This window comes from Oryctolagus cuniculus, chromosome 12 (assembly GCF_964237555.1).
Source record: "Oryctolagus cuniculus chromosome 12, mOryCun1.1, whole genome shotgun sequence".
Taxonomy (NCBI): Eukaryota; Metazoa; Chordata; class Mammalia; order Lagomorpha; family Leporidae; genus Oryctolagus; species Oryctolagus cuniculus.
Window position 1 is genome coordinate 37941770 of NC_091443.1, and position 21888 is coordinate 37963657.

The 21888-nt window shown below is 43.1% G+C and overlaps 1 protein-coding gene across 8 annotated transcripts in view; it reads right to left on the minus strand.

Moving 5' to 3' along the window:
* The window catches only part of TTC6 (tetratricopeptide repeat domain 6), a 281858-nt gene extending 264288 nt beyond the window's left edge, over positions 1-17570 (minus strand). For 7 of the 8 annotated variants that reach the window (XM_051822786.2, XM_051822782.2, XM_051822783.2 and 4 more), the window contains exons 1-2: positions 17425-17570; positions 5453-6430 (exon numbers count right to left, since the gene is read on the minus strand). In XM_051822786.2, coding sequence (XP_051678746.2) covers positions 5453-6415 — 963 coding nt within the window. In that variant the 5' untranslated portion in view covers positions 6416-6430; positions 17425-17570. The remainder of the gene's footprint in view (positions 1-5452; positions 6431-17424) is intronic. The other variant, XM_008269509.4, reaches the window with a different exon arrangement.
* Between the last annotated feature and the right edge of the window lie 4318 nt (positions 17571-21888).

Below are 21888 nucleotides of genomic sequence, written 5' to 3' on the forward strand. Positions count from 1 at the left end.
GAATATCCTTTTTACTGCTGGGTGGGAGTACAGTGCTAGCTCCCAACTAGGTTTCTGTTGACATCATCCTGGTTGAAAGGAATAAGGGTGTCTCATTACTTCCCCCATCCCCAGAAGCAGGGGGCAGGGAGCCTCTTTACTGCTGGACAGTGTTGAAAATCTGGACTTTCCACTGACATTACCACTGTGGGAAGAGGCTGGGACAACATGCTATGGCCTGGTGAGAATGAAAGTCTATGCTCCCAACTTGGGCTTGGCTGGTGAAGTGGGAGTAAGGATACTGGTTTCCCCATGATTGGCTACAGTAGCATGGTTATTGTTTGAAAGTTCTCTTTCTGGGGCCAGCGCTGTGGCGTAGCAGGTAAAGCCTCCACCTGCAGTGCCAGCATCCCATATGGATGCCAGTTCAAGTCCCAGCTGCTCCACTTCTGATCCAGCTCTCTGCTATGGCCTGGGAAAGCAGTAGAAGATGGCCAAAGGGCACCCACACCCGCATGGGAGACCCAGAGGAAGCTCCTGGATCCTGGCTCCTGACTGGCATAGCTCTGGCCATTGTGGTCAGTTGGGAAGTGAACCAGCGGATGAAAAGCCTCTCTCTCTCTCTCTCTCTCTCTCTCTCTGCCTCTCCTCTGGGTACCTCTGACTTTCAAATAAATAAATCTTTACAAAAAAAGAAAGAAAGTAAGTTCTCTTTCTTTCCAGGCTGCCCCCTTTCTGTTCCTTTGACTAAAGAGGGGATTTTTTTGTTGTTATTGATCTGTATGTACCCTCTGGCATCCCAAGTTACCAGACTCCTTAGCTACAGGTCTGAGAGTTATTAGGCAAAAGGAAAACCCAGTAAAATCATCACTGCATCATTCTTTGTGTCCTAAAGTCCTTACTCAATCTGTCTTCTGATATTTACCTTTTAGAGTCTTGTCATGTTTATTTTAAATATAATGTGCAGTGCTTGTACTTAGCAAGAATGGGGAAAAGTTTATTTATTTCATCTTCCCTGAAGTAAAAGTAGGCATAAGTTCTATGATGTAACATTTGCCTGTGGACTATGCATTATTGCTTGTAAGACACCTCTGAACATGAATTCTGTCTTACCTAGGTCATGTGAAGCCAATTTTCATTTGAGCTATAGGACCAAAAACCACCATACACAAGGAAGCAAGGATGCCCTGGTTCCTTTATCCTCAGTTGGCATCTGTTAAGTGATCTCTGAATGCCAGCCTTATATAATTAGAATGCAGTTGAGGATGAATGATAAGATTAAACTCTCAGTAAAAGAAGCATAGGACTTTACAGTATTCCTGTCTCCCCTGCCATGGTGTATGCAGACTTTAAGTCAGCAGTTCTTTCCTGAGTGGAGGGGAATGAGGCAATTTTGCCCTTTCCCCAGCAACTCACTTGACAACACACAGAGCGTTTTTGTTTTGTTTTGTTTTTGTTTTTGAGAGGCAGAGAGACAGGGAAAGCTCTCTCACCCATATGTCTACAATAGCTAGTACTGGGCTAAGCCAGAACAAAGTCAAGATCTCAATCCAGGTCTTCCAGGATTGAAAGGAATCCAACTAATTAAGCCATCATCACTGCAGCCCAGGATCCAAATTAGAAAGAAACAGGTTCAGGAGCCAGAGTTGTGATTAAACGCGAGTACTCCAATAGGAGATTTGACCATCGTAACAGGCAAGTTAACTGCTAAGCCAAATGCCTACCTCAAGAGACATTTTTTGTCATCAAACACTTGGGAGGTGCTACTGGTATCTAGTGGGCGGGGCCAAGGATGCTTTCAATTATCCTACAATTCATAAGACAGTTACCCACAATGAAGAATTATTTAGTACAAAATTTCAAAAACGCCAACATTGAGAAACCCTGGTTTAGATGTCAAACCTACATTTGACTGCTAAGTTAACAGATTTATTTTTTGAAAGACAGAGTTACAGAGAGAGGTAGAGACAGAGGTCTTCCATGCACTGCTTCACTCCCCAAATGGCTGCAATGACTAGAGCTGAGCCAATCTGAAGCCAGGAGCCAGGAACTTCTTCTGGGTCTCCCACGTTGGGGCAGGTGCCCAAGCACTTGGGCCATCCTCTGCTGCCTTCCTACGTGCATTAGCAGGGAGCTAGATCAGAAGTGGGGCAGCCGGGACTTGAATTGGAGCTGTATGGGATGCCAGCGCTGGAGGCCAGGGTTTCAACACGCTGTGTCACAGCACCAGTCCTGACTGCTAAGTTTAGTCTTCAAGTATTTGTATACCCCCAGACCCATGTAACTGTGTATGAACTCTGAATGTTGGGTCTATACTGGCCTTGTCCAAGCTCTAATGGATACAGTTCAGCCATTGGCTTATTCTTTGACTTTCTCTCCGGGATTGCTGAGTGGTTCCAATTTAAGATTTCTATAGTAAGGAGCCATGTTTGCTTTCCCTTGGCATTTATATATGCCTTCAAATTTTTTTTTTAATTTTCTTTTTTTCCTTTTTTTTTTTTTATTTGACAGGTAGAGTTACAGACAGTGAGAGAGAGAGAGAGAGAGAGAGAGAGAGAGAAAGGTCTTCCTTCCTTTGGTTCACTCCCCAAATGGCCACTACGGCTGGTGATGCGCTGATCCGAAGCTAGGAGCCAGGTGCTTCCTCCGGGTCTCCCATGTGGGTGCAGGGGCCCAAGCACTTGGGCCATCTTCCACTGTCCTCCTGGGCCACAGCAGAGAGCTGGACTGGAAGAGGAGCAACCGGGACTAGAACCTGGTGCCCATATGGGATGCCAGCACCGCAGGTGGAGGATTAACCAAGTGAGCCACAGTGCCAGCCCCTATGCCCTCAAATTTTAAAAACAAATAATAATATTCCCATGTTAAGAATTATAAAATTGGCCCGACACTGTGGCACAGCTGGTTAAAGCCCCGACCTGCAGCACTGGCATCCCATACAGGCACCGGTTCCACTTCCTATCCAGCTCCCTGCTAATGCACCTGGGAAAACAGCAGAGGATGGCCCAAGTCCTTAGGCCCCTGTACCCATGTAGGACACCAGAAAAGGTTCCTGGCTACTGGTTTCAGACTGGCTCAGCTCCAGCCATTGCAGCCATTTAAGGAATGAACCAGCAAATGGAAGACTTGTATCTCTCTCTGTAACTCTTTCAAATAAATAATCTTTAAAAAAAAGAATTTTAAAATCATAATTCAGATACTACTTTTACATTTATCACTCTCATATACCCACCCACTGCTCCTTTCTCACTCTAATAAAATTTCTGAAACTATTTTTACTCAAAATAATACAAGCTCAGTTTTCAGGGAATTGTTGGGAGTCGAGGAGAAGCAAAATTTTAAAAAGCACAAATAAAATCCAAACTGTAGTAAAAAAAAAAAAAAATCAAGGCAATGGAAGGCCGGATTGGGATTAAGACATTTGATACTGCCCAAGCCATGCAGCACACAGCTAGGGCTCCTGGCTCCTGATCCTAACACTCCATGATCCACACCACTCTCCTATATACAGTAATTCAGGTAACAGAAGCACCAGAGAAATGGCATCCACAAGAGAAATGAGTATTATTGGTAGAAAAACAGAAATCACTGTTCTAATGTACACCAGTCATTTGATACTCTCCATTCATTTATTCCCCAATTCCACTTGAGCCCTTTAAAATGTACTCCTTCTTACAGGTTGACATACTACATTCCTCAACTATTCAAGACCTCTTATCCAGTTCCTAATATTGGCTCCTCTTCACTTCCAAGTATCTTAACTATGTCATAATGTATGGGGTCCATCCCAGGGCACTTAAACCCTTCTCCTCTTTGGTAAGGCTCTTCAGTGGGCATCCCTGATGACTCTGTCTCGTAGTTTCACAGAAGTTGAAAACACCCATTTTGGAACGGCTTGAGCAGTCACACCAATCTTGCTCAGCAACCAGGGAGAGAAGGGTGGGTCTTAACTCAGAGCATTTGTAAGACTCTGCCCATAAACATCAGGTCAAACAACAGTGGGGACTCTTGTTCATACGTGTTTTTGTTTCCCATTATGATCACATTCCTTAGATCACAGCCAAGACTGTGTTCTGCAGCTGAAACTATTTTAAAGACATAATGTGGCAGCAGTCTTCTGTGTACTAACAAGAGAGTTGGAGTTGCAGCCAAGAAAGTAATAGAATCTCCTTCCCTCCTACTGTCATTCTCCTAGAACACTGGATGTCTCCTTTCTTTCTTTGAGTGTGGGGCTCAAGTTGCCCTGCTTGTATTTTTATTTGAAATGTACATGCCAGAAAGCCAAGACACTGTGGTAAAAAAAAAATGTCCTACAAGAAGGATCTCGGTGGGTGAGACCCCAGTGGAAAGAAGTGGCCAAGAAAGAAGGATGTACTTTTCTCTGAAGGGAGGAGAGAACTTCCATTTTGTTTAGGGCCCTGTCTAAATACTGATAGAGATTGTGGATTCAGAAGGCTTCCATAGCAATAGCAGCTCATGTCAAAAGCCCCGGATGATTACTGACTTCATGCAGAAGAGTGCTAATTGTTAAATTAACAGGAGTCATTGGCACTTACTCCCCATGCAGGACCTCTGTCATCAAAGAGTTGCATTATGAGAATTAACTGTACAACTTGTTCTCAAACAGATTGTGTGTGTGTGTGTGTGCAAATTGTTGAAATCTGGGCATGATTCCAGAGCAGTCTCTGGGATTAGACTACCTGGGGTGGAATCCCAAATCTACCATGCATCTAATGTGGTGCACTCTGCAAATCCTTTAGCACCACTAAAGCAAGAAGGCCTGCTATGTAAAATAGGATTCTACTGGTATCTACTTACATCGTGTGGTTGTTGTTGGGACAAAAAGGCACTTAAAGGCTTTACAGTGCTAGAAGCATTTATAAGTCTCTAGGGAAAAAAAATACTTTTAAACATTTCAAAAAAATGGTTTTCACTGAAAATATTTCAGAATTGTTGTAAATTAAATTTGTTAATAGTATGACACTATTCTTGGAATATACATTCACTTTTACTGTAATTCACTACTAACAATGATGACTGTAACTGAAAAGGATTGAATTTTTATAATGCCTATTCTGTTATTTCAAGATTAAATCACCACAAAGCCTTTGAAAGAGAAAGATACTAAGGATGTATAAGAGGTCTTCAAGAAGTTCATAGAATGTATATTCTGAAAAAAAAAAAAAAAAAAAACTACCTATGGACTTCAAATGTCCTGTACCAAAATAAACTTCTTTCAATACTTGCTTTTCTGCAAACTAGTTCATGTCCTTGAAACCAAGGAGTTTCTTTACTTTGAAAGCAGGAGACACTCCCTTGTTGTTGGAAAAGTCAAAAATTCTAAAGAATGCAAGGAAGCTGAACACCAGCCACAGTGCTGTGTGTTAAAACGCCTCGTGTGCGCTGAAACATTACGCAGAAGGAACTCTATACGATCCTAACAGGACGTACATTTACCCAGGAGAAACATTACCGGCACTAGTTCACCTACTTCCATTTTAAAGTCGTAGTTCGGGCCAAGGATGCTCTGGATGAGCTCTTTGATGATCTGGTCGGAAGCCTGCTGGGCCTCGGACTGCAGCGAGGTGAGGACCTCCTTGAAGGACTTGGGGGGCGCTCGCCGGGGCGGCAGGGACAGCCAGGCGGCGTCCTGCGCCTCGCTGGATAGGCGGCTCGGGCGCTGGGCTCTGAGCACGGACCCAGCCGCTTCCCCAGCCTCGCCAACCGACAGCCGGCGCACGAAGTGGGTGGTGACCATCAACTGCTTCCACCGGCCGCCGGGGCCCAGGTCGCTGTCCTCGCTGGAAAGGGAGCTGGTCTTCCTGGCTTTGGCCCTGCGCGTCTCTGCGGGCCGAGCTACCTCCTCGGTGACCTCGTGGGCCCGCGCCAGCTCGAGGCCCTGCCTGGACCCAGAGGGCCGCGGGCTCCCCGCCTCCGGGAGCGCTCTCGGCCTCACCGGCGGCGCGGGCGGCGGCAGCAGCACCAAGGGCTTGGAGGTGCCCACCCTGGCGGCGATAACCGGTGGCTTCTGGAGAGGGTAGCGGCGGAACGCCGAGCTCCGCAAGTAGAATTCCCGGGGGCGAAACGCTCGGGGCTTCGGCCGAGCGGCTGCGTGGCCCAGGCCCCAGGGGCGCGCCGTGCAGGCGTGCGTCTCCGGCTCGAGGGCCGCCTCGGAGGCCCCGGGGCCCCTGGGCGAAGGGGAAGCTTGCAACCCTCCGGGTCGAGGGGAGGAATCGCGCTTCTTGTCCGCCGGACGGCCCCAGCCCGGAGCCTGGAGGAGGCGAATGGGGCCTTCATCTAAAATCGGCTTGGATTCCAACTTCTGCCTGGATCGGAGAAAATCCTTTTTAGTCTCTTGGCGAAGCTTCTCAAGCTCTTTAAACATGTACGATTCTTCTCTGGTTTTCAGTCCAAAGTGCTTCGGGATCATGGACATCTTGAAAGATTTGACCTATAAAATATAGGACTTTTATTGGTGTCTGTCCAATTCACGTGGTGCTTGTTGGGATAAAAATGCAAATCAAGTGTGACTCAGAGTGCCACCCGCCTTCCCCCTCAACCCTCCATTTGCAGTTTCTCTGAGAAAAAAGGGAAAATTAAAGCCTCTGGTAATGCAAGGGCCAAATCCCAGCTCCTGGCTGGGCAGCTGTGTGACCCTCTCTTTCCCCCGGGAGTCCCAGGCACCTCCCAGCCCTGCCCAGCTCAGGAGAGAGGAGGGAGAGAGCGAGATGGCAGCCTCCAGAGGAGAGGCCTTAAATGCCAGGTGTTCCTACTTCTTCCTGTGATCTACCAGAAAATACACAAATTTTGTAGCTCAGAGAAGCTCGATGGGGTTGTAATACTGAGTGGAAGAAAGAACTACGGTGGGAGCCTCTAGCTTGAGTTGCGGGGCCACGGAGAGAGTTTTTAAAAGAAATAAAGTAAAACGGGTAAGGGCTGGACCACTGATTAGGAATAAATTGGAACAATTAAGGATAACTCATAAAACAGGGACTCTAAATCACCTGATGAAGTCTTGGTCCTAACCAAAGGCATCGTAAAACATGTCATTTACTGTTCACTTCAGAATGGTTAAGAAGGTAAATTTGAGTATTTAACTACAATAATAATAATAATAAAACTTTTGTTATTTAGCACAGCCAGATACTTGGATAACAGGTAGATTTTGAGGTCTCAAAAACTCTAGAGATCATTACCCAAAGCCAGGCTAACAGGAACCGTGGAGAGGGGGCCAATGACAGATTGTTGGCTCACTTGTAGGAGGGGAAGGCCCTAAACAACTGAAGTCGGGTAGATGAACAGTATAGATATTCTCAGAAACCAAGAACAGGAGCATTGCAAAGAATGTGGGTACAACAATGAAAATAAAAACTGGAAATAATAAATTAGAACATTTAGAAAAGCCATAACCAAGGTTCTTTGAAAAAAATAAAATAATAAAGCAGAAACACCTCTGGAATATCACTATCATTTGTAGATTTGGTTATCAACCTAGAAAACTCAGAACATACATACATATATGTGAGCCAATAAATTGCTTTATACCATGATGGCCCAATAAAAAATAAAATTTGAAATTTCATTTATGATTTTTAAGACTATCTAAGCATAAATATAATAAGAAATATACTAAATTATATGAATATTTGTTAAATTTTACTGAAGGACATAAAAGAAAGACTGAACTAAATACTTAATGTTTTGTGCTGGGAAGTCTGAGTATTTTAATTACATAAGGTATTCTTAACATACTATGTTGGGTTAGTGCCAATGCAAAAATCTAAACAAGATATTTTGAACTTTGGAAAGTAATTCTCAACTCATTAAAATAACAAGCAGGATAGATTAGACAAAAACTTGAAATGAGGGAGCATGAGTGCCTCAAAAGAGAAATAATCAGATAATTAAAATTTACTCGGATATAAGAATCAGAGCAAAAAATACTGCTGCTAGAGTCAATAGGTAGACTGAGAGAAAATAAAATGAGTTATAATGACAGCATTGAAGTGGAGATAAAGGAAAGGATTGTTCAAAAAGTGTGCTGAGGCACTTGGCTGAAAATTATACCTCATTTTATGGCACATGCCAAAAATAAATACACATAGATTTAAAACTTAGATGTGGAAAATGTTTCTTATTTTTGCATTTTTTTATTTATCACATCCACATGTCTTGATTGAACTCATCAATTCATTGAAGAGTCATCTTTACAATTAGGATTCTTCATGTATCCTGTAGTTTGGATAATATGAACTAAATATCCTATTATTTCTCCAAATTCTGATTTTAATTTCTAAGATGTGAACTGCCAATTCCCAAAAAGAAGACCATGCTACAAGATGTAGCTCTCATCTGGAAGTAGCTTTCTTTCCTTACTCAGCACTACCACTAAACTGGACCTTGGAAAATTCAACTCTATCCATACTAAGAGTTCATATTAAAAAATAAAAATCATAACTGGCTTACTGTTATCCAGGTTATTGTATATGAATATTAGAAATTATTTCTGGGGCCAGCACTGTGGCACAGCGGGTTAATGTCCTGGCCTGAAGTGCTGGTTCTAGTCCCAGCTGCCTCACTTCCCATCCAGCTCTCTGCTATGGCCTGGGAAAGCAGTGGAAGATGGCCCAAGTCCTTGCGCCCCTGCACCCACGTGGGAGACCTGCAAGAAGCTCCTGGCTTCAGAATGACATAGCTCCGGCCGTTGCAGCCATCTGGGGAGTGAACCATTGGATGGAAGATCTCTTTCTTTCTCTCTCTGCCTCTCCTCCCTCTGTGTAACTCTGACTTTCAGATAAATAAATAAATCTTTAAAAAAGAGAATTATTTCTAAATTGCTCAAGGAAGCTTCCTTATTTTAAAAATGTTATATAATGCTCCTCCTAGTATTTTAGCTGTTGTTATTTGCACAGGTTAAAGGCCCAGCCCATTAAAGCATGTCATTTTTCTATCCACCCCATCAACACTACCAAATACTATGCTTCTTAAACATTCAATTTTATAGGAAAGTAACATGCTCTCTTTTCCATGGGGACAATTTACTAAGAAAGACTCATTCTAGTTTGGAGATATTCTAGGGAAGATAGTGTAGTCCCCCCCCCACACACACACACAAAAGTAGTGGTCTACATGACGTATTAAATTTACTGCTCACAATCCAAGTTGATTACCCTACATTTTAAAATGGAATAGAATGTGCTTAAAATATCAGCAACCCAAACATTAACTTCACTATCTTCTTCTTTCTGAATTATTGCAGCTTTGTGCCCTTTCCTTCCTAGTCTACCAAAAGGTTCAAGGCCTACCATTGAAAGGCACAGTGAGAGAAAGAGCCAGGAGCCAGTCGTTTCTCCCCCTTACAGGGTGACATCAGCCGTTGGGAGCAAGTTTCCCAGCGAGGGTTTCCTATCCTAGACTCTGGTACAGATTGCTACCTGGTTCGTGCCGTTGTGGCTGCTATTCCTATAGGAATAGAAAATCCACAACTCCCTTCTAGATTCTAACTAATGTAGAATGAATAAAGCAGACAATAAATGACTTATTTTCAAGCTACATGAACTCACATGACACAGGCAAAGGAGTCCTGCTTATGTTAGTCCTAGCACATCACAATGTTACATTAAGAATGGGACCAACACGCTAGCGGGTAATGTGCATTTCCTGGTCTTAATCTTTTCCTGCATAGAGTCAGGACATGTCAGTGGGAAAGGTGACACATTAAGAATACGATTTGGGGTCTCTTAGATCCATAACCAAATACCTCAAATTACTTCCTAAATTTCATAGCAAAGTTAATTTTCATTGCATAGCACTAACATTCCAAGAGAAACTTTTAAGATCAGGGACTGTCTGTCTCAAATAGTAAAATCTACAGCATTGCAAAGAAAGTAAAAATATTCTGAAAACAATATATACTTTGGAAATATCAGTGGTAGAAATGAGATCTGTTTGTATACAAAATAATTTACCCAAAAAAAGCCTAAGGGGAAATATATTTACATAATAATAACTTCGCTAAAAGAATGGGGTAATAGAAACTTTTCTGCTTTTCCACACTTTCCATGAATACTTATCTTGCATCCTTCAAATCCCAATATTAATATTTCAATAGTGGGCTGGCGCCGCAGCTCAATAGGCTAATCCTCCAACTGGCGGCGCCGGCACACCAGGTTCTAGTCCTGGTCAGGGCGCCGGATTCTGTCTCGGTTGCCCCTCTTCCAGGCCAGCTCTCTGCTGTGGCCAGGGAGTGCAGTGGAGGATGGCCCAAGTGCTTGGGCCCTGCACCCGCACGGGAGACCAGGAGAAGCACCTGGCTCCTGCCTTCGGATCAGCGCGGTGCGCCGGCCGCAGCGCGCCAGCCGTGGCGGCCATTGGAGGGTGAACCAACGGCAAAAGGAAGACCTTTCTCTCTGTCTCTCTCTCTCACTATCCACTCTGCCTGTCAAAAAAAATTTTTTTTCAATAGTGGTAACTACCACTTGCATGTGCTCATTGAAAAGGATACATAAAACAGAGGATGAGGTAGGAGTTGTAGCACAGCATGCTAAGCTATTGCTTGGGAAGCCCACATCCCAGATCAGAGTACCAGCTCAAGTCCTGGTTATTCTCTACTTCCAGTCCAGCTTCCTGCTCATGGGTCTGGAAGGCAGTGGCAGATGATCCAAGTACCTGGGCTCCTGCTGCCCACAGCAGAGACCTGGGTGGAGTTCCTGCCTCCTGGCTTCAGTCTCGCCTACCCCTGGCTGCTGTGGGCATTTGGGGAGTGTACTAGCAGATAGAAGATATTATCACCTCTGCTCCCATAATTCTACCTTTCAAATCAATCTTGAGAGAGAGAGAGAGAAAGAAAGAGAGGGAGGGAGAGAGAGAGAAAGAAGGAGGAGGGGGAGGAGGAGAGGGGGAGAAGGAGAAGAAGAAAGGAAGGGAGGGAGGGAGGGAAGGAGGGAAGAAAGGAAAAGGAGAATGGGCATTTAGTCTGGTGGTTAAGACACCATCTGTGACACCTACATTTCTCACCAGAGTTCCTGGATTTTACCCTTGGCTTCTGACTCCAGCTTCCTGTCAATGAAGATCCTGGAAAGTACTAGTGATAATTCAAGTAATTGAGTTCCTGCTACCCACATGGGAGATCTAAACTGAGTTCCTGCCTACCTGCCAGTCCCAACCACAGCTTTGTGGACATTTGAGGAATGAACTGGCAAATGAGTGCAGGTTGGTTTTTGCTCTCTTTCTCCCTCTCCCCAACCCCCATCTATCTAATAAATATTTTAAGGGGGGGGAGTGTGCATAGTGTTAAAACACCACTTAGGATACTCATATCCCATACTAGAGTGCCTAGGTTCAAGTCCTGACTCCATTTCCATTTTCAACTTCCTGTTAATATGTACCCAGGGAAGTAGCAATTCATGGCTCAAGTAGTGGGGTACTTAATATGCACACAGGAGACCAGGATTGAGTTCCAGGATCCTGGTTTCAGCAAGGCCTAGCCCCAACTATTGCATACATTTAGAAAGTGAAACAACAGATACCTGCCCCCATATGTACACACACACACACACACACACACAGCAGATAGGAGATTTCTCTTTCTCTCTCTGTGTGTGTGTGTGTGTATGTGTCTGTTTCTTTGTGTCTGCCTCTCAAATAAATTAAATAGAAAGAAAATAGAGAAAAAAAGACCTGACAAGCTCAGAAGAAGCTTTTCTCTAAATTATTCATAAACCCACAAAAATTTCAATGACTACAAAAACAACTAATTCAACTGTTTACAACCAGCATGGAAAATATGCCCATATCCTTGTGAATATACATATACATGTGTATATATGTAACACACAAACACATGAATACATAACAGATAATGGAATAAAGTACTCTCCCTGCCTTTTTCTTCTCCCCATTTTCTATCCTTCCTTGTTGCACTTCCTTCATCTAATTGCCTAAATAGCCAAAGAGGAAAATGAAAGCTTGGATCGGAAGAGGAGCAGCCAGGTCTTGAACCGGTGCCCATATGGGATGCTGGTGTTTCAGGCCAGGGCATTACCCACTGCACCACAGCACCGGCCCCATCATGCTCTCAATTCCAAAACCAGCTACCTCTTACAGTCCAATCTCTAACTAAACAATATGTACGCCCTGGACAAAGTATTAAAAAAAAAAAAAAAACTACTCAAGGAATCTGAGGAATAAACCAAAGCACACAGATTGTGGCAGAGTCAAAACCTGTTGAAACACTGGCCTGGCAGTGAATTCCAAAGTTTGTTGTGGCTTTTCCTTAATGCAAATAAGAATTGCATAGTGCTGGTGACAAAAGCCTTGATAGAATCATAATTCCAACCAGAAGAATCAGGGAGAAGAACCCAGGCAATGATTGTCACTGAGAAGCGAGAGAAATCCCAGGGGAAAGAGAGCCAGAGAACATAATCCCCCAATTCTGTGTTTCAACTCCCACACAAGTCTCAGACTGACCTCTGAACCATTTGTACCTGGGTCAAACTCATCACAGCATAGCAAAGGCTTAATAAGCTCAACTGAGACTTAGTGGAACTGAACTGCCAACTCCAGAGAATGAGGTGGAACTTGCCATGAGTCCAATCCACTGAGTTCCTTACTAAAAGAAAAACACCGACATTCTTCAGAATGGATACAGCACAACTCATAGTCTACGTGGCAAAACATTAATGATGTCCAGGATTTGACCCAAAAATACTTTGCATAAAAAGACCCATTCTTAAAGGCAGGGATAATCAACAGATATCTATCCAGAAATGATCAGATGTTGGAGTCATTAAACAAGAACTATAAAGCAACTATTATAATTATGCTCAGTGAAGTAAAGGTAAAAATACTAGAAATGAGTAAAATATAAAAAGTTTTAGCAGAGAAATAAAAAAAATTTAAATAGGAGTTTTATATCTGAAAATTTATATTTTCTTTCTTTCTTTCTTTTTTTTTTTTTTTTTTTTTTTTGACAGGCAGAGTTAGACAGTGAGAGAGAGAGACAGAGAGAAAGGTCTTCCTTTTCCGTTGGTTTACCCCCCAGATGGCCAATGCAGCAGGCGCACTGCGCGGACCCAAAGCCAGGAGCCAGGTGCTTCCTCCTGGTCTCCCATGCGGGTGCAGCGCCCAAGGACCTGGGCCATCCTCCACTGCACTCCCGGGCCTCAGCAAAGAGCTGGACTGGAAGAGGAGCAACTAGGACAGAATTCAGCGCCCCAACCGGGACTAGAACCTGGGATGCCAGCGCCACAAGAGGAGGATTAGCCAAGTGAGCTGCGGCACCGGCCAAAATTTATATTTTCAATAAAAAATTTGACTAGCAAAATAGAAATGTCAGAGAAAATAATAAGTGAGCTGGAAGAAAAATCAATAGAAACCATCCAATATAAGTAGACAGAAAAAAAAGTTAATATATACAGAGCTTGAAAAATGTGTAGATGTCATACTACTTGATATAGTTATAAAAGTTGTTTTCACTGAGTTATATAATCTATTTAATAATATACTTTTCTCTATCATCATTGCAGTGAATTCTATGTTTTTTTAAAAATCTATTTATTTATTTATTTGAAAGGCAGAGTTAGAGAGAGACAGAGAGGGAGAGAGAATATCTTCGATCCTCTGTTTCACCCCCCAAATGGTCCCAACGGCTGGAGCTGGGCTGATCTAAAGCCAGGACCAGGAGCTTTTTCCAGGTCTCCTACGTGGGTGCAACGGACCAAGAACTTGAGTCATCTTCCACTGATTTCCCAGGCAAGATTGCAAGGAACTGGATCAGAAGTGGAGCAGCTAGGACTCAAACCAGTGTCCATATGGGATGCTGGTGCTGCAGGTGGCAGCTTTATGGACTACACCACAGCGCTGGCCCCAAATCCCATATTATGTGATATTAATTTTAGCTTTCAAGAAAAATGGTATGTATGTGTATGAATATAATATCCTCATATAATGTAAATGTGGAAAATATTGAGCATTGTTCAATTATTTAAATATAAATACAATTTTCAAAATAATAAGAAGAAAAGATTTTAGGAAAAATAAACAGAGTATCACAGCCCTCTGGGAACAATACCAAAAAGCTCTAATTAAATAATCGGGGGCTGGCATTGTCAGATTAATCCACCACTTGAGATGCCAGCTTCCCATATCAGAGTGCCAGTTGGAGGTCCTACTGCTCCACATCTGATTGACCTCCCCACTAATGTGGCTGGGAAGGCAGTAGAAGATGGCCTAAGTACTTGGGCCCCTGCCACTATGAAGGAGACCAAAATGGAGTTCCTCGATCCTGGCTTCAGCCTGGCCCAGCTCCAGCCATTGTGGCTGGCCATTTGGGGAGTGAACCAGCTGATGGAAGATCTCTCTCGGGCCCCCCCTTTCTGTAACTCTGCCTTCCAAATGAATGAAACAAATCCTTTTTTTAATAAAAAGCTGATTTTTTTTTCAAAAATAACAAAATAGAACTGACCTAGACTACTTAAAAATGAGAGAACAAAAACCAACAATATCAGAAATAAAGGAGGGTTTTTCACTACAGAACTTAAAGACAGTAAAATATAATAAGAAAATATGATAATTCTATGCCTACAAATCTAACAATTTAGATAAAATGAGAAAGTCTCTGAAAAATGTAACAACAAAATTAGTGAAGAAACAAAATCTGAATAACCTTTTATTTAAAAAATTTTCTAAAAGCTCATGAGAAAAACTTTCCAGGTCTATACAGTTCTCTCAAATATTCAAGAAAGATATAACATCAATCTTGCCCAAATGTTTCAGAAAATAGAGAAGAAAGGAACATTCATATTATTATACATACATCATCCAAATACCAAAACTGACAAAGGCATTTAGGAAAAGAAAATTATATACCAATATTTCTCATGGACATTGAGGCAAAAATAATTAATATAACCAAATACAAAAATATAATTTTTAAAAGATAATATTGGCCAAGTAGAGTTTAATCCTAGAGTTAAAAATCTGACTTAACTATATTGATTGGAAAAATTAAAATAATTCAAATATTAACAGAATGTGAGAGAAAAATATAGGATCACTTCAATACATAGTGGGAAAGCATTTTACAAAATTCAACACCTAATCATGATAAAAATAAATAAATAGAGCTGGCATTGTGGTGCAGTGGGTTAGGCCACCACTTGCAATGCCAGCATCCCATATCAGAGTGGCAGTCTGATTCCTGGCTACTCTGCTTCCAGTTCAGCTTACTAAGAATGCACCTGGGAAAACAGCAGAAGACGGGCCAAATACTCAGGTCCCTGCCACCCACATGGGAGACCTGGATGGAGTTCCTGTCTCCTGGCTTTGTCCTGGTCCTCCTTGGGCTATTTTGGCCATTTGGAGAGTGAACCAGTAGGTGAAAGATATTTCTCTGTCTATTCCCTCTCTGTCACTCTGCCTCTCCAATAAATAAATACATAAATAAATAGCCCCAGACAAACCATGAGTCATAAGGAAGAAATATCCTTAATATGATTAAGAGAATCTACCAAAAAAAAAAAAAAAAGAAAGAAAACCTTGCTGCTAACATTACATTTATGATTTCCCTCCAAGTTGGAAAGAAGGCATGTCTTTTAAATATTTTACTGGAGGCCATAGCTATTGCAATATGGCAAGACAAAGAAATAAAAGGAATAAAGATTGAAAAGGAAAAATCCCTAATTTGTAAATGGCTAAAATCCTAAGGAAACTACCAAACAACTTCTAGTACTAATGGCTGAATATATCAAAATAGCACAAGATTTATATGAAAAATCAATTGTATTTTTATATCCTAGCAGTAAATAATTGCAAAATAGTTTTAACTCCACTTACAAAAAATAGTTTTAACTTCCCCCCAAAAAAATCATAAAATACTAAGGAATAAATCTAATAAATGGTATCAAAAATTCTACACTGAAAATTACAAAATATTGTTAACAGAATTAGTAAATGGAGATAAATTATGTCATACACTAGAAGAGTCGCCAACATTAAAATGGCAATTCTTTGCAAATAATAGGTTTATAGATTCAATACAATCCCAGGGGAAATTCCAACAGGATTTTTTTAATAGAAATTACACAGAAATTAAAATGACTTTAAAAAAAAAACACAAAGGGGGGGGGACTTATTCTACCCAATTACACAACGTACAACAACTAAGCTACAGAAAATCAAGGCAAAGGTCCTGGCAAAGGAAAAGGAGCCAGCCACAAAACAGTACATATTCATGTTTTATGCGCCCTTTTCTATAAAAATCTAAAAAAGACAACATATTTTATAGTGTTACTCAGCAGATCTATGGTTGGTTGGAGGTTGAGTTATTAGAGAAAGTGAACATTAGTAAAGGGGACAGAGAAAAGGAAGTGTTACATTGATTGCAGTAATTGTTTCAAAGGGTCCAGCATTGTGGCACAGTGGGTTAAGCTGACACTTCTAATGCCAGCTGCCCATAGGGGAGTGCTGGCCCCAGTCCCAGCTACCCCACTTGTGATTCAGCTCCCTGCTAATGCACCTGGGAAAGCAGCAGATAATGGCCCAAGCCCCTGCCACCAGCATGAGAGATCCAGATAGAGTTCCTGGCTTCCAACTTTGCCATGCCCCAGACCTGGCCACTGGGGCCATATGGGAAGTGAGCCAGCAGATGGATTCTCTCTCTCTCTTCTCTCTCTCTCTTTCCCCTCTCCCCCCCCCCACCGCCTCGCTCTCTGCCTTTCAAATAAATTATTTTTAAGAACTCTTATTATACATCTGTACATTGTACAAATTGTATTGAATATAAATTACACCTCCATAAAGTTATAAACTGGAGAAGAATGATTTTCTAAACGTTCATATTCCCATGTTTTAAATGCCCCCTTGGTTCTCCTTTAAACGCCTACAACGGTAGTCAGCAGTGATTTCTTTGCGGGTTTGTGAGTGTGCCACTGCTCACCAGAGAGCTCAATCTGGAGACAGTCTCAGAAAATAGCTCTCTCTTCTCAAATTAGCCCATTGGCCCCAGTGGGAGCATCACCTAACGGCGGGTAAGGTTTGCCTCAAAACAAGCTAGCTGCCTGTAAAAAGACGCAGAGGGAAACGGCATCCCCTTTGCTGTGACCTTCACCCTCCCCACAGCCTCTCTTTTGCCTTCCCGACCCCACAGCCTGCTCCACAGCTGCCTCTCCATTCCACAAGGTGTTCACGCGTGTCAGCGCTCCTCAGCCCAAGCTCATCTCTGGAGTGAAGTCACCCCTAAACCCGAGCCTCAAAACCCACAGCAGCTCAGACCCTCCTCCGGCTCCAAACCCTTCTCGCCCCCGGCCCCGCCTCCCGCCCGGATTTTGGCGGGGCCTGGAACTGCCGGGACAGACTAATCAGGCGGGAGAGAGGACCCCAAATACCCCCGTCCTGTCCTTCCCACAGGCGAAGTCACCCTCGCCCGAGACCGCGTCTTCCTCTCACCCAGCTTGGGGGACGCGTCTGCTCTCACTCAGGTGGTGGCGAGGGTGGGCCCCCGCGCGGCCGGATACCCAACCGGCCGTTGGAGGGTGGCGAGGCCGGGTGCGATCTGCGCGCTCTAGGAGAGAAAGGACGCGCTCCGTCGCCCAGCAACAAGCCGCGCGCCCTCTCCGCGCAGCTCCCGCACCCGCTCCGCGCGCCCGGGCCTCCAGGAGCCCGCGGCGGAGCCGCCTCCAACTCCAGGCACCGGCCGGTTCTGAGAGGCCTCGCTCCTCCCGCGGTGAAGAGGATGGTCCCAAAGCGCCTCCCGGACTGAAGCCTCCTGGATTGGTCGCCCAGTTGAACTAACAGCTTACTTAGCACGCCCAGTTCTATTTTTGAACGAATAATGCTGGACTGCAAGACCTGCGGGCTTTTGTTTGGTGTTAGGGTCTTAGAGAAATACGTCTGCGCTGCATGCCAGAGAATGGTATATTTCAGGGGGTGTGGTTCCTGGAAGTCCACTTGGATTCTCATAAAGTGAATCTTGAAATCAAGGCCATGAGTTTCAGACTTCTGGAAAACTCTTACCATAATCTCGGATTCAACTATATTCAGAGTTTGTGATGTATCCAAGATAATTGACATTATCTATTAAAATTAAATATATGGGCAGGCATTTGGCACAATGGTTAAGACCACTTGGGATATCAGCATCCCATATGGAAGTATCTGGGCTGGAGTCCTGGCTCCACACCCAATTCCAGCTTCCTGCTAATGTACACCCTGGGAAGCGGCAGGAGAGATGGCTCAAGGGAGCCACCCACAAGGGCGGCCTGGATTGAGTTCTGAGCTCCTTCCTGGCTAGGGCCTGGTCCAGTTCCTGCTGTTGCAGGCATTTGGGGAGTGAGCCAGCAGATAGAAGATCCCCCTCTGTATGTCTTTGTCTTTCAAATGAATAAATACATAAATTTTCCAAAAATTTCCTTTAAAAAGCTGAATATGTATATACTCCATGACCCAACAATTACACTCCCAGCAGATATGCAATCGCATGTGCACCAAGAATCATGCATATACTCATAGCAACTCAAAGTCCATCAAAAGTAAGATTCATAAATTAATTGAGGCATATTCATAAAATGCATACTATAGATTAAGGAAATGAACAAACTTTAGCTTTGGGGAACAACATAAATGAATTTTTCACAAATGTGCCATTGAGCAAGAAACCACACATGCAAGGGAACATTCTCTTCACTCTTCCATCACATAAAGTTCAAAAATCAGGCCAGCATAAACTATAATGCATATGGGTGCATGCTCAGCTGATATGTTACAAAGAAACACACGAAGCTATTAACCATGAAAGTCCAGAGAGCAGGCATCTTGGGAGAGGGAGATGATGGTAAGTACATGAACAGTACCAAGAAAATACCACTCTAGAATGCGAGTGAGGAGTACCACTCTAGAATGGGAGCAGCCCCTTGAGGCCAGGAGTAAATCACTTTTCTGTTCTAATTAAAATAATAAGCAACTAGACAAACTGCTTGTGAAGTAATTGTTATTGGTAGCATCCTCAGTGTAATACAAAAATGATATACAGGCCAAGTTTCTAAACTGGAAAAAATGCTTTAGATTAATGTGGCCTTGAAATATGTATATCATAAGGTCAGGAGGCCGGCGCCGCGGCTCACTAGGCTAATCCTCTGCCTTGTGGCGCCAGCACACCAGGTTCTAGTCCTGGTCGGGGCGCCGGATTCTGTCCTGGTTGCCCCTCTTCCAGTCCAGCTCTCTGCTGTGGCCAGGGAGTGCAGTGGAAGATGGCCCAAGTGCTTGGGCCCTGCACCCCATGGGAGACCAGGATAAGTACCTGGCTCCTGCCATCGGATCAGCCACGGTGGCCATTGGAGGGTGAACCAATGGCAAAAGGAAGACCTTTCTCTCTGTCTGTCTCTCTCTCACTGTCCACTCTGCCTGTAATAATAATAATAATAATAATAAGGTCAGGAAACAATTTAAATGGCAACTAAATATTATTCATTAACGTTTTGTATACCAAGATCATGAATTAAATATTCAGATATCTGTATCATAGAATAGTACAATCTATAGGCCCAGTATAATCATTATCTTCATTCTAGAGATAAGGCATTGATGCTCAGAGATTAGACAATGCTCCCCTACTTCGTAATCCTGTACTAGGAAGCTCTATTCTAGGCCTACTTTCCTACCAAAGAAACTGGAGGAGGGAAGTAGAGAGAGGGAGAGAGAGAATGGGAGGAATGGAAGGAAGTACAGGAGTAGTTATTGATCTAAAGGTTGTTCAAACTCATTGTTGATATTGTAATGTCTTCATATGAAAGTGCTAATACTTTTGGCACCATCTTTAAAATAAGGGAATTAGAAGAACAGCATAAAATCACCCAAGCTGTCATCGAAACACTGTGGTTTCATCTAGTTGTCCCTCCTGTCATCTAGTTTTGGAGTCTGCCAGTTTACTACACTGCAAGAGAAGGCAGACTCAACTGAATTCTCAGCTTCAGCATCGCTGAGGTATAACCGTCGAACAAAGTCCAAACAATTCCCTGAAGAGAATCTGAGGCACTCGACATTGTGGGCATGCCCAAAGGTTTAAGTATTTGGAAGCTAAATAACTAAAGTCGTATCTTCAGTTCATATTATGCGTCAAAATATAAACTCCAACTGAATGGAAGATTTTGATTTGTTCTAGTGAAGACCTGTAAGCACTGAATCATAAAAGGTAGAAACAGAAAGTTAAAACTTTTTAAATTCATGCATTAAAAAATAACATTATAGCAAATGGAATTGATGAAAATTCTATAACATTTACCTCAGACATGGTCAATATTCTATAAATGAAAAATAAATACTCAAAATTTTCAATTGGTTAAAGAATGTGTAAGTCGGCAGTTCTCAAGAGGAGAAATATTATGGACCAAAGAAGTAGCCTTAGTAATAACCTCAAAAATACAAGTTAAAACAATAGTATGCAATTTTCACCAATCAGATTACTTACTTACTTGTTACTTACTCTGTAAGTAACAGAGTGTGTAAGGGGAGTGTGGGAACAGGATCACTCATGTGTTTCTGGTGGCATTCTGCTAGATGTCAGGTAGCCTTAAGTACTTCCATGTCTTTCAATCCCAAATTTTCACTTTTATGAGCTTTACCCACACAGCAGTATATAAAAATTATAAATTAATGATATTGAAGTATTATTCTGAACATTAGAAGAAAAAGATCTCGTCTAAAATTTAGTATCCTTAGGGTCTAGCCCAGAGCCACATATAGAGACCTAGAAGAGTTCAAAAGCCACTCAAGGCCTAAATAATGCCAGTGACTTAGCTTTAGTCAAAGCTGAGTTACTGCCAGACACAGGTCTGAAGAAAACTGAGCTCTAGACATAACACTCTAGAGATGAGAGCAAAGATGCTCAGGCCTTGAAGAACACGCATGAACACTTCCCAAGGGACTCTCACGCGGCGGATTTAATTCAGTCAACATCAGATTATACTAACATAACTAACCCCAAGCAAAAGTTTTGGCCTTGACTTATAGCACATGTTAGTTCATTAAAGGTCAAAACAACTTGGGTACTATCAGGAATTAGGTTTAGCATTAATAACTTTAATAAAGTCAGCAAATGTAAATCAACAACTTGAAAAGGCAAACATAAAACAAACAAATTCGGAGTTTGCTCCCTTGCTACCAAAGGCAGCCTTCCCCGAAGGAAGCAGCTGCCACGGAAACCCTGGAACCCTCATGGCTGAACTCCAATATGGTGATGGGAAGGAGAACCTTTTCGATGAGCTATGGTTAAGAGGGTGACACAGGGAACGATTAAACCATTATACCTTACTTCCCTAAGCCTTTTTTTTTTTTTTTTTTTTTTTTTAGCTCTTCGCCAGTCTAGCAAGAGAAGCACTACCACCCTGGATCTAAAGGGGCCAAGGGAACAAAGGAGGTGTTAGCAGAGCCTGGGGAGAGCTGAGCCGTGGAAGGGCTGCCTGTGAGCAGTGAAAACACAGAGGAAGTAAGGGACAAAGCCAAAAGGACATGGGAGAAGCACGAGGACTCAGTACCCTGCGGCTCTGTCCTGGGGCCCTCCACTTCTGCACCATCTTGCCTCACTGGCCCAATCCAACTGGAAGCCCACAGGCAAGGACAACCGGGCAACATGGCCAATAGAGGTCAGACTCCTGGGGCCAATAGCAGGGCAGAGGAGCTGGCCAGGAAGTATGTGAGAGAATAACCAGCAGAGTCGCCTAGCAGAAGGCACTGGTACCACTGAAAGTCATGTATTGAGCCGTCTTCCTACTCTCACAGGGTCCTCTCTGGCATTGTTCATCACCGGCTTTCTCCAAGCGCCCTGCTCGTCTCCCTCTCCCCATGGTGCCCTCCTGAGCATATGCTGGGCTGTCCTACAGTCCTTAAACCCTGCTGCGGTTCTAACATATAAGCTTG